Source organism: Myiozetetes cayanensis, unplaced genomic scaffold (assembly GCF_022539395.1).
Source record: "Myiozetetes cayanensis isolate MyiCay16 unplaced genomic scaffold, myiCay2020 scf29, whole genome shotgun sequence".
Classification (NCBI taxonomy): Eukaryota; Metazoa; Chordata; class Aves; order Passeriformes; family Tyrannidae; genus Myiozetetes; species Myiozetetes cayanensis.
In genome coordinates this window covers 1,601,052-1,613,632 of record NW_026087510.1, presented here as the reverse complement: position 1 = coordinate 1,613,632, position 12,581 = coordinate 1,601,052, and the positions used below count along the sequence as shown (strand labels likewise).

The 12,581-nt window shown below is 47.9% G+C and overlaps 2 protein-coding genes across 3 annotated transcripts in view; both read right to left on the bottom strand.

Moving 5' to 3' along the window:
- Positions 1-12,581, bottom strand: part of ST3GAL4 (ST3 beta-galactoside alpha-2,3-sialyltransferase 4) — a 1,214,471-nt gene that overhangs the window by 472,338 nt on the left and 729,552 nt on the right. The window lies entirely within an intron of this gene.
- The window catches only part of FLI1 (Fli-1 proto-oncogene, ETS transcription factor), an 84,337-nt gene that overhangs the window by 16,171 nt on the left and 55,585 nt on the right, over positions 1-12,581 (bottom strand). For both annotated transcript variants that reach the window (XM_050323049.1, XM_050323050.1), the window contains 3 exons: positions 11,918-12,072; positions 8,825-9,028; positions 2,596-2,664 (listed from right to left, as the gene is read on the bottom strand). In XM_050323049.1, the coding sequence (XP_050179006.1) occupies positions 2,596-2,664; positions 8,825-9,028; positions 11,918-12,072 (428 nt within the window). The remainder of the gene's footprint in view (positions 1-2,595; positions 2,665-8,824; positions 9,029-11,917; positions 12,073-12,581) is intronic.

The following is a 12,581-nucleotide window of genomic DNA, read 5'->3' as shown; positions in this document are numbered from 1 at the left end:
GGGGCACCATCCCGCTGCCCTGCTCTGTCTGGAACAATTTGGGAGCCATGTGCTGCATCTGGAACATCTGCATCTGCCTGTGCTGCAGCTGTAGATTGTCCTTTGGATGTGTGTGCAGAGCAGTGGCAGTGCATGCAGAGAGCGTGGGACTCTCCCTGCAATCTGCACAGGCACGTTGTTGGCATCACTCGTGGGAGCTCAGAAAAATTACAGGAGGAGGAGTGAAGAAAATGTTTGGGGTTTTTTTTTTTCCCCCTCTCTCTTAACATTTCTTGTGCTATTTCATCACGTCCTCCTGCTTTTGGATCCTCAGGGGAAGGTGGTTAGAAACAATTTGTCCGGTTTTATTCGCAGGCATAGGGAGAAGAAGTATTTACAGGATTAGTAGATTCAAGATGCGTGGACGTAAAGAGAAATGTGTAATCTTTTGAGAGGTTAACTTCTAAAAAATCATGATTTTTAACCTGAAATTTCTTTTCCAAAAATAACAGCACCGTCCTGACGTGGGCCCATTGAAAAGCCTTAAAAGGAAGCAAGGAAAATCTCGTTGCCTGATGGACTAGACCAAGGCTGAGGAATTACAAGCCCAGTTTTACATTCATTATGAGTTTCTTCTGGGATATTGGATGAGACACTTCATTCTGCTCCCCCAATTCCTGATCTGTCAGCCTGTCACGTTCTCCTGCCTCCTATCCTGACATCTTATCTCACCAATAACACTTGGGGCATGGATCAGTGGGTTAAAGTGGGTCAGCGGATGCCACAGCAGATTCAACATTGAAGGAACAGGGAGGAAAGGAAGAAATGGGAGAGGAAGGGATGGGATTTCAACATTTCTGTGCAGCTCTTAATTTTTATTTGGCTGCCCCATGGGTGTGCTCAGTCCTTTATTGCCACATGATGAAAGTACCATGTGAGGTTCAGAACACCAGGCTGACAGAAATCAGCCCCAACCTCTGTCGGCAGCACTAAAGGGACACGCTGGAGGCCAGTAAAAGTGGAGGGGGAGGAACACTTCTCCCCTCAAATTTCTTTCTGCCTGAGTGGCTCGAGGCCCAAGTCACAGAGATGAAAGGTTTAAGAAATCCAGAGAAGTGCAATTTTTATACAGAGCATTTCTCTTTAATAAAATAATAATAACAATAATAATAATAATAATAAACCAAACAAAAAAAACCCATGGGGTTTTTTTTTTCCTCTTATTTTTAGCAACCACCTGGCCTGAGACAGACAGAGCAGAGGGTCTGGGGGGGTGTGTGTGTTTAGGGGGAATTGTGGAGGAGCACGTGTGTGCTTTATTCACCCAGGAGCAGGCCCAGCTCTTATCAATTCTAAATAGACTGTCAGTGGCAAGGCAGTCCCAGCAGAGCCTGAAGGGCTTTGTCTCTGTAGTGTCCCAGGTTTCATCAGCCAGTGCCTGTCTCAGCAGAGAGAACACACAGCTCAAGTGGATATTTACAGGCTGCACAAAAGGAGCTGTTGGAAAAACCAGCCCTGATGTCGTGTGCAGATGTTGGAGATGAAATGCAGGGGGAAAGAGGGGCTGGCTGGGAGAGCAGCGAGTCAAGGAGGCAGCCAGACACTCCACGCAGGAGCTTGGTAAATGTGGGAGCTGTTTGCTGCAGCCTTTCAGGGAAATGGGAGCTTTTGTCCCTCCAGCTGCTTAAATAAAAGAACTTCTGCCTTTCCCCACTGTTCTTCGAAATGCAAACTTGAGACTCAGCCATGAAGCAAAGTTTTCTTGAAAATCATGTATGTGTTGATATAAAAGATATAAATATCTATTTATATAAGATTTATATACAAATATATAAAGATAAATGTGTCTATAAACACATGTGTGTACAAACACCCCTGAGGGTGTTTATATATGAGGTGAGGAGGCTGTCTGGGCACAGGAGGAGGCTGGTTCAGGGTGGGTCATCTCACCTGGCAAACACAGCACTGCACACTTGGCCCAGAAACTCTTCAAATGGGGAGCTGAACACAGTGCAGGGAACAAGCCCAACGTTCCTGCAGCTGCACAAAGGCAAAGGAAGACCAAGCCCAAGGCTTCCAGTCCTACACAGTGAGTTCTAAACTCCTACAAGTGACTTATGGAGCACAAGAACAGATTTTGGCTCTTTTTTCACCCTCTTTGGCCTTTATCAACTCAACTGGGACTTGCTGTCTTATGTAGACAAGGGTTGGGCATCACCACGTGTGTCCCTGCTCGTGGCAGTGGATTGGAATGAGATGATCCCTGAGGTCCCTTCCAACTCAAACCATTCTGGGATTCTCTGATCACACCCATCACATCAACTCTCATAACTTTAGCATGACTGAGAATCCAGTTTTTCTTTAAAAATAAGAAAGAGGAGCAGGACTGGAGCTGCAGAGATGGGATTGTCACCCCGGACTGGGCTGAAAACCACCACTTATTCTATTTATTTAATTATTCTATTTATTTAATTATTCTAGTGAAACACTGTGCAGGCAGAGCAGAGCAAACCACTTTCCCACTAGGGTTATTATATAAAAGGTCTAATTTTAACCCAAGCAAAGCCATCATGAGAGCACAGGGGGAGGCAATACATTGATAAGCAAGACACTGACCTTCTTTGGTGGCAAGACGTGAGGAGGGTTCTGTGTGGGATGGAGTGTTGTAGACCAGCAGTGAGCTACCTGTGAGGAAAAGAAAAGCAGTTATTGCAGCTTGAAAGTGCTCTGCCATGGGGAACCACGAAGGCAGGGAGGAAATGCTGTCACTGGGATCTAAAGACCTAATTTTTCAGCCAATTAGGCACATATTTGCTATGGAATTCTTCTGAAAGTCCCACATGTGCTGCTGTTTCTCTGCTTGCAAAAAATAAAAGACATTTGTCTCCTTCACTGAGCACCTTGATATCCCCTGTTGAAAACTCATATAAAAGCTGAGGTTGTCTAGTCCATTTTTCCAGGTACATCATCTATCCCAGCAGAGCCTCCAGAAATGACTGGGGCACAGACTGTGTTGCAGGATAAGGAAAGAGCTTTTCTCTCTCTGGCTGTGATAGAGAAATTTCCTGTTTGAGGAACATACAGTAGAAAAGACATGACTTGCACTGTCAGGACCTGGCCATTTTTAGAGTGTCACATGCTTGGTTTGGGGCCAGCAGCTGCACAAACCTCTCTGGTATTCCAGCATCTCCCATGCCCTGGGGATTTTGAAAGTTCTCTTGGTTCAGAGTGGCCTTTCCATCCAGCCCCACTTGACACACAGCTATTCAAGAGCAGCTCAAGAAAGAACCCACTGGAAGGGTCTCTGTTTTGCACCACAGTCTGTGGTGGAATTGTTGTTTTCTGAGCATTTTGCTTTGGTTCTCCTGGAAACTCTGCTGGAAATAGAGGAAGAGACCCTGTGAGTTCTCAGAAGTCAGCATGTAATGCCCATTTCATGGTTGTTCTGGTTATATGTGTTTACATAATCTTCCAAGCTCATCTTTCCTCCAGTTCCTTGGAAAAGTTTCCGCTGCGTCAGGCAGTGACATCCCTAACAAGGCAGAGGTCCTTGTTTGTAGGGACTCACAGTGGGAACTGGAGCAGGCACCAATCCTGCTGTGAAAAGTGCTTTTACAGACACTTTCTGCTTTTCATATCCCCCCCAGCTCCTGTCCAGTGAGATTCTGTCCCGTTGAAGTCCCAACACGCAGTACAGGATCCCATAAGTGCTGTGCTGCCCTGAGCACCCCAGATCCTGTGGCAGGGCCAGAACTCCTCTTCTGCAGGTCCTACAGTACCCAGATTAGCATCTTGGGACTGGGCCCTGCAGTCTCCACATCCCTCTAATCCACATGATCCCAAATAGCCCTGACCTCAGTTGCCCCTCAGTAGTCCCAGCGTGTCCTGCTCTCCTGTGAGAGCTGAGGATTGGGCTGCCAGAACTGAGAGCCATTGCAGGTGCTGTTCCTGTGGATTCCTTTCCTTCCCCAGAAAGCAAACAAAGCCAAACACAGCATTTACACAGAGGCAGAAGGTGCTGCCAACCAAAGCCTGGAGGGTGGATTCCACCAGGTGCTGCAAGACGGGATGTTTCAAAAGGCCAGGATGGGTAACACAGGGGAGGTAAAGAGTTCAAAGGGATCGCAAGGGCATCCCAGTTGGGAAAGGTGGGATAGCCAGAGCCTGGCTTCAATATTTAGGGAGTGTTGCTGCTCTTTTTGCTGCTGCTGGAGGGATTGAAACAGCTTTGCCCGCAGAACTCCTGTTTCCATCGGAAGCTTTGGCGTTTCTTCCTTGAATATCTGCGGGGAAACTCCCGCCCACCACTCTCTGCTTTTTCAGGGTATTTAAAGGAATCCTGAGCGCAACGCCCAGCGCGGCCCTGCCCTGCCAGACAGGGAAGTGCTGGGGAATTCAGGAACACGCTTTCCTATGACTAAATAGGCTGCAAATGCCTGGTTGCACTGAGGAGGTGGGGGTGGGGTGATGAATAGCGGCGAACAAGCCGGTACGATCAACTTTTAGCTACTCTGAGCTCAAAAATGCACCCCAAGCCACTGGAAAGGGCCGGCGCCTCCCCCCGCTTTAATTGCTAAAAGTTCTCACCTTTGCCCGGCAGTCTGAGGTTTCTGGTGGGAACACCACAGAAAAGGAAATGTGTTTCCTATTAAGGGTTTCGATGAAGGAGGAAAAGACAGAAAGGCAGAGACAGCTCAGGACAGAGGGAAGCAGACAGACAGACAGACAGACAGACAGAGGCCAGGCTGCCCCCTCCCTCACTCCTTGGGCAAAGCTTTGGCTGGGATGAATTTCGGGTTTGTTCTTATTCCCCCCCCACTGGGTGTGTGACACCGTAGATTAGAGCAGATTTTTCTGGTGTTATCAATACAGTCTCCTATAATTAATATTAAATATTTATCCTATGGTTCTCCCCACCTTTCCCTTTCTTTTATTTCCCATGCGTTAATTACAAAGGAAGGTGGAGAAGGACTGAAAACCAGAGCTGGAGAGTTTTTTCCCCGTAAAACCTTCCTTCTCGTGGGGCAGCTCATCCTTCTGAGGTGCAGGAACATCTCAGTTTCACAATCTTGGGCTCTATTTAATCAAAAAGTCTTTTTTTTTCTCCTCCCTTTCTGAAAGCCCCGTGGCCTTCCCTCCACAGCTCCTGGTACAACCCAGGTTCTGCTGCATTTAGCAAGACAGTTTTGTTTGGCATTAATACATGGCTTGAAACCACCAGGCAGATTTCTGCTGCTCGCCACAGTTCTCATTCTTTCCCCTTCAGGCTCTTTTTATTTGTACAACCCACACACCGACCCCCATCGCCAGGGAGGTGACAGCTCGGGCTTCTTTTGATCTTCATCCCAAACAGAGCCTGGAAACATTAAATCTCCCTTCCCACTGGCTGCCTGGAGAAGATTCACCAGGCAGAAAGTGTTTGAAGAAGATCAGTCAGCCTGGAATCCCAAGGTGTGTGGGGACAAACAAAGAGGAGGAAAACCAAGGCGTGGCTTCACAATTTTGGAGACACAACTGGGAGAAACACATAAAAAAAGATGATTGTTTGGAGGGGATGGACAGTAAGCTCCCTTAAAAAGCTACTGGGGTGCTTTGAGAGGCTCCAAAGGATGGAGAGTGCTGCAGGACTGGGGCTGCAATCTGAAATCTCCCAAAGATCAGAGCCACCGGAATTCCTGACTCCTTCAATAGCAAAGGAAACAGGAAACAACTGCACCCTTCTGATCCAGACCTAAGTGCTGCCTGGAGACTGAAGGTGCTTGATATGAGTTTGGTTTAGTCTTGGCTATATTAAGTAGCTCACCTGAACCTTCTATCTTCAAAACTAAGACTGAACTTTTGTTGTGGTCTTGCAGATGTTACTCTTTTATTTTTTCAATCTGGACTCAGATGTGCCAAAATAAGGCAGGTTTAAGAATGTTTTCGCCCTGATCAGGGGGTAAAATGTTGAAAACCTTCTGAGGAAGCTCATTTTGAGGGACTCTCCCTGCCTGGCGAGCAAAAGGGCTCAGAAAGTTCAGATCAGCTTTGATTCTTGGAAAACAAACACCAAAGCTGAGGACCCGCTGTCCTCACACACCCGGTTTTGCACCTTGAGAGGATGAACGCTTTTAAAGAGAGGGGCTGGGCAGATGTAATCGAGCCTGTAGGTCTGCAATCCTCCCCAAAATCCTCCCGTGTTTGTTGCCATCACATATTCCCCACCCTGAGCAGGAGCAGAGCTGGGTGCCTCTGAAACAACCGACCTTCCAGAGGGGGAAAGCTGATGAAAAAGCAGCCCATCTCCCCGTGGCGCTGAGCTCAGAGCTCGGCACTAAACATCCGCTGGAAGCCAGGCTGGAAAAACAATCAGCTCCTTTGGAAGGCGTCGCTCCGGGAGGGAGTTAAGCAGCAATCCCCAACCCAGACTGTCATTAGGCTGCGAGCAGCTGCGGGGAAAGGAATGCTCCTGGAGCACACGGGAGCTGCTTTAGGAAGGACAGCGCTCCTGACGGCACAGAGAGATCTGTGAGCATAAACACCGGGGATGCGCTGGGATCGAATCCTCCTTTCTGTGTGAAAAAGAAGAATGAAGAGTTTGCCCGAATCCAGCGAAGTTGCCGGGGTTTTGCACTGGCTCGATAGCCCAGAAATCACTGTAGGTACTCCCCTGGCAGGATGTTGTATTTTTATGACCATTATTGCAGCAAATGCAGCAGGGCTCCCTCGTGCTCCCTCGGGAGACAGGAGCCACAATCCCTGCTCCACAGGCTTCCCATGGCAGTGGATGAGACCAATGGAGAAGGTAAAACTGAGGCACAGAGGAGCTGAGGCAGAGGATTGTTCCTCCTCATTTCAGGCATTTAAAGCAAGATGTGAACTAGGGGACTGTTTTCCTGAAGGTCAACATGCCCTGAGGCTTCTGGTCTGTGAGTGGAGAGCAGTGACCAGATTTCAGGTGCCTAAAGGCTGGTGAGATCAGCTGGGAATTTGTTCCTGAGCAAACGGGAAAGGTGGCCACTGAATCCAGGGCTTCAGGCTTGTGCCACGAGATCAGCAATGTCATTCCCCTGACACTGCCTCTGGACACCCCAAATATCGGGACAGCAGGCACTGGAGAGGCCGTGTGGAGCTAAAGAAACAGGGGGATCCAGCTCTTCTGCCAAGCCTTTCAAGTTCAACCTGGTGCTTGGATTAAAACCCACATAACTCTCTCTCCCTGTCAATCCTCAAGCCTTATCAATAAGCAATTCGAATGTCTCACAGGAGTGTTTATCTTGTGGGAATTCAGACACATTTCCGCTTACAAAGGACCTGATTTGCCCAAAGTCAGCAGGTTTGGCCCAAGTACCTCTGCCTTCACAGAACTGCCTTCCCTGTCCCAGAAGAGTGTGTAATCCTGTGTGCAAACCTGCCTTAGAAAGTGTCCTGTGAACCAGCAACTCTTTGCTGATGAAACAGGATGAAATCCACCAATTCTTTTGGGTGGGAAATTCTTTTATTGTGAAGGCACAAGGGACAAAAACTGCTCAAATCCAACAACCTTTTATTCGTTGTGAATCATTTCCTTGGCTCAGCTTCTCAAAAAAGAAATAAAGGTGGGGCTTACAGAGGCACCCATCTGTGATCTAACTCTTGTGCCACTGTAATCTCTAAAGCTCCCACTGATTTTAGGCAGGGAGAGACCAGCACGGCACAGCTCTGAAGGAACACCCTAAATAAATGCTGTCTCCCTGCTTGCCTGCACTGGCCAGAGGAGACATCCACAGCTGCCTTTCCATCAGAGTTTGATTTTCTAGTGGAGAAAACACTTTTTTTCTGTCTCTCCCTGTGCTCCCACCTTGATTTATGGCACCTTCTCCTGATTTTTGAGTCCTTAAATAATCATACTCCTACAGAAGCTGCTTCACTTGAAAAAATCCTGGAGCATGTGGGGCTGAGCTCCAGTTCTCTGGCCTCACCACAGCACAATTATCCTTAGCACACCTTTGTGAGGGAAGGAGATGCTTTTAGCTCCATTAGTAGATGAGGGGGAGACATTTGGAAGCTGTGGATATGCTGATGGTTGCACAGAAACCTTGGAACCCGAGTTTGAATACTAAGACTCCCTCGAGAGCCTGTGCCATCCAAAAGGTGATCACTCCTGTTGGGGCTGCTGGGATAAGGCTTTTCCAGAAGCAGCTCAGCAGAACTGCTCACAGCTCCTGTTTGGGGGCTTAATGCAGCAAAAAGGACTGGTGGATCCATCCCATGCTCTACTGTGGGATGGAGAGGAGCAATAAACAGCTTCCACAAGCTTTTCTCTGAGTTTTGGGTCATTTGCATGGGATCTGCTTCAGCACCTTTACGTTTAGGGAACCACTTTTGTATTTTTTCCTCTTTCCAACCAGCCTGGGCCTGCTGGAACATGGGAAATCTCCAGCTTTGGCCAGCTGTGGGTCCTGTTTTGAAGAAGTTTTACCAGAAGCCTGAGGGGAGGGGCACAGCCCTCCAGATGCAAAGTTAAGGGATAATTTGCCTGTGCCACGTCAGTTAATGTTTGGTTTAATCTCTACAGCAAATATATGTATTTTTATCACATAGCCACAGATGTTTTTATAATCTGTAAGACCATCTAATCTCATTGTCCTGCTCAGTTCTTCACCTCCCTGGTAGCACCAGCAACTCCATCTGAGTTAATTTTAGCTTTCCAACCCACTATTTATTCCTTGCTTCCATGTTTGCTGTCTCTGCCTGCGTTTCTCCCTTCATTTTCCCTCACCTTCCCAACTTCTCATGCTGCAGGAAGATCCCTACAAGTCCAATACCCGCTTCAGCTCATCCCCCCCAGCGTGTCAGGGCAGGGCTGAGCCAGGGCAATACTCACTTTCCCTGAGGTAACTGAGGTGAGACAGCAGAACTTCTGTGTTGTAGAGGGAGGTGGTTCTGAGGAAGTCATCCTTGTTCATCTTGCAGAGCTCTTTGCCATCCATGTTCTGGAAGATGGTGGTGTCGATCTCCATCAACCCGTACTCCTTGATAGCCCATTCCAGCCACTGGCGCACGTGGTCCTGGGTCCAGAGGGTGGGATCTGCCAGGGGAGCACAAGGGGTGGTCACACACGAGCCTCCAGCACTCACTGTGGCCCAGTCAAAGCATTAACCACTGTTCCCACAAGCAAATATATTTAATTGACTGACTCCAATGCGTTTTGGGGGATGAACGAGCTCTGTGAGGTGGACACACTGGCAGGGTCACTTCACTGTCTTCCCACCCACCCAAATTCCTCTGCTTGGGAACAATGCTGGTGACGTTGGACTGGGACTTTTCTCCTGGAAAAAAGCTTCCCAGAGGCAACTCATCCCTTTGAGAGGGGATGCCTGTCCCAGCAGTGGCTCTGTGGTGACATCAGGGCTCTGTAAGTCCCACCATCTCTCAAAAGTGCACCATGAGGTCCCCACAGCTGACATTTGAAGTGAGGATGGGGGTATTTATGGTCAGCAAAGGGACTCTGAAAAAACCCACTTATTGCTTAAGCAGAGCAGGCTGCCATGGCTGTGAGTCACAGCCATTCACCCTGCTGACAGGAACACAGTTCCACCTCCTGTAAAAGCCTGCAGCTCTTGGAGGGCAATGTGGATTTTATCCTGTCTCCTGCATCATTAGGGACTGTCAGCAGAGCCCCAGCTGGGGAATCTTTATTGCTGCTGGTGACGTAGGAGAGAGATTGAACCCGGCTGGAGACCCAGAGCCCGTGGGGAGGGAGTTAAATAAAGAAATCAGCCTTTGAGTTTTGAAAAGAGCCTTAGCTCAGAAAGCCCCAGCAAGGCTTGCTGCCACGGTACCATTTCATAGTCATTGCAGAGCATATCTGCCTGTTCAGATGTTTCCTGTGCTGCTGCTCCCCACGCAGCCCCTTTCGAAACTTCAGCTGCAAATTCGTGTTCTGCTGCAGCTGGAGAGGATTGCAAAGTGAAGCTGGAACTTTGGAGATGTTTGGTGTGTCATTAACAGTGCCAAGACAAGCCTCAAACACCTCAGGTCCCGAGGAGCTGAGAACATGGATCGGAAGGACACAGGACCACAGGGCTGCAGGGTGTGCTCTGGGCAGGGACAAGAAATGCCTCTGCCACAGATTTAGGAAATAAATCAAATCATTCCCTGGGCCAGGGCTGTAAACTGTGTGTGCTCAGGTAGTGCCTATACCTGGGGCATTCCTTTGCACCAGGAGTTCCAGAACAACAGCATGAAATGGAGACATGAGACCATGGAATACTGAAATGATAACTGTGACATTTCCCCGCTGAGTCTCCAGTAAACCTGGGTTGCTTAAAGCTGAATTCTAAACATGGAATTTACCATCCACTACCTTTGCATGTCTGCTTGGGGAACGACACATGGATTTCCTTCATGTCTTGGCAATAGTTAATTTAAATTCTGCTTTCTAAGCACTGGCAAAAGGCTGCAAATTTTACAATGCAAGTATTCAAGGGAGGGTTCTTTTTTTTTTTCTTAATTGAAAGACTTATTTGTCTTGATTTTTTTTGCAAAAACACTCAATGTCTAGAGGGCAAAGTGAATTTGTGGCCTCCCTTTAAAGACTGTAAAAGACATTGAATGGTCTCTGAAAAACTGCCTTCTTGAAACATGGCTTGGAGTTTGTTATTACTACTATTGTAAGCCTAATGTGACATTATTCTTGCTTATCTTCACCCTAATGCACTATAAATCTCAATTCTGGATTATATTAAAATTTCCAAATGCCTTTCTTGGATGAGTCTTCACATATCCTGAGGTCTGGGATGATGTTCACCATTGTCTTCCAAAGTCTGGTAAATCACTGCTATTTCACAAGTTTCTCAAGGCTTTGAGTTGTGGATGCTCATGATGGGGAGAAAAAGTCCTTTTCTTCAAAGAGAAGATTCAAAACCTTTTCTTCCACTAAAATTTCCCCTATTTCAATGATGCTGCACTTTAGCTCACCCTTGGTGTTTTTAAACATGCATAAACAGGGTGGTGAGGAGCAGGATAGGTGCTGAACACCTCTAATTACACAGCGACTGGTTGGTACCTGCTCCCACCCTCCTGTGCAGTGCTGACACATCCTGGGGCTGTCACCAAACAGCTCAGCCAGTCCCTCAGAGCAGGTCCCAACAACAGCTTGAATGGTGCTTGCAGATTTGATGTCAATCACCTTTCACTGGCTTTTCCTTTTCATCCTAAATGGCAAACAAATGCTTGGGGATTGTCATCTGTTCGTGGTGAAGCCACGATCAGAAAGCAGAGCTGAATTCCACCAGCAGTTTGTCTGGGCTGGGTAACAACCCCAGTGCAACCCTCCCTGCCCTGGGTGAAACCCTCAAAATCAGAGCAAGTTCTGGGACAGAAATTGGCTCCTTGGCTGGAGAGTTCCTGGCCTTGCCCGTTTATGTGGATGGTGTTTATAAACTTTGCAGGGAAAAGGCTCCTCATTTCAGGTTCGACCTTCACTGGTTGCCTCCACAGCAGCTCACCCCTGACTGTCCAAATGCATCCATTGCATCCTGCCAGCCCCAGAGAGCAGATGTGGATCTCAAATACAAACAGAGCTGGACAGGAATGTTTCTGTGTAACAGTTTTTGGAAGGGTAATGTAGTTCCTGCAAAATATAATTATTCCGGGTTTCTACTTCTAACAGAAAAAAAAATGAAAACAAAATAGCTCATTTTGAATCAATCAATGTGACATGAAAGTGCATCTGGATCCTGGGAGCATCATGGGAGTTATAATTTGGGCCCACTTCATGCTTATTCTTGCCTTTGATCATCCCCTGTGTGTCCCAGGAAGCAGATTCTCCTCTAACACGTGACGGGGGATGGATTTGGTTCAACACACCAAAACAACTCTTCATTCCAGGGGGAAAAAAATGGAGAAGCACTAATTATCTGCTTGTTATTCTGGTTCTGGGCAAGCAGACAGAACCCAGGGAGTTTGGTGGTACCTGCTGGGACGATGACTCTCCTCTCATTGGTGGTCATGTTGGGGGGAGGCCCGTTCTTCTCGTCCATGTAGGTGCTGTAGCTCATGGGGTTGGACTCTGTCCCTGCTCCCACGAGTTTGCCACATTTGTTCACACTGCAGTCCACGGGGGACTCCCTGAAATGGGAAGGGAAACAGCTGAGTTACCATCACTGTGCCCTTCCAGCCCCACAGGAGGTTTGGGTTGTGGACATGGCAATGATCCCGGAGGTGGAACCTTAACAGGAGTTTCTTTCCGTGTGGGAGAGGCCATTCCTGACCTGTCACATGGATCTGTAGGGTGATCTATGAACCACAAGTCTCACTGGGGGATCTCTGATAATGAAACCAGCTGGAGGAGAGAGAGCTGGAGAATCCAAGAGGAATAACTTCCAGTGGTCGCTTGCAGGTTGTACTCAGTGCCTCTGGAATGCCAAAATTCCCAAACCAGATAAAGAGCACATGCCTATCACATCACTCCCCTCCATCCTTTGTTGCTCAGTGCATTTTAGCTACCCTGCAGATCCAGCTGGAGCCCCTTTGGGCTGTTTCATTGTGTTAAAAGAACCTTCCTGCTCAGTGGAGCCTGCTCACTGACAGACACTGCCCACTGACAGACACTGCCCACTGACAGACACTGCCCACTG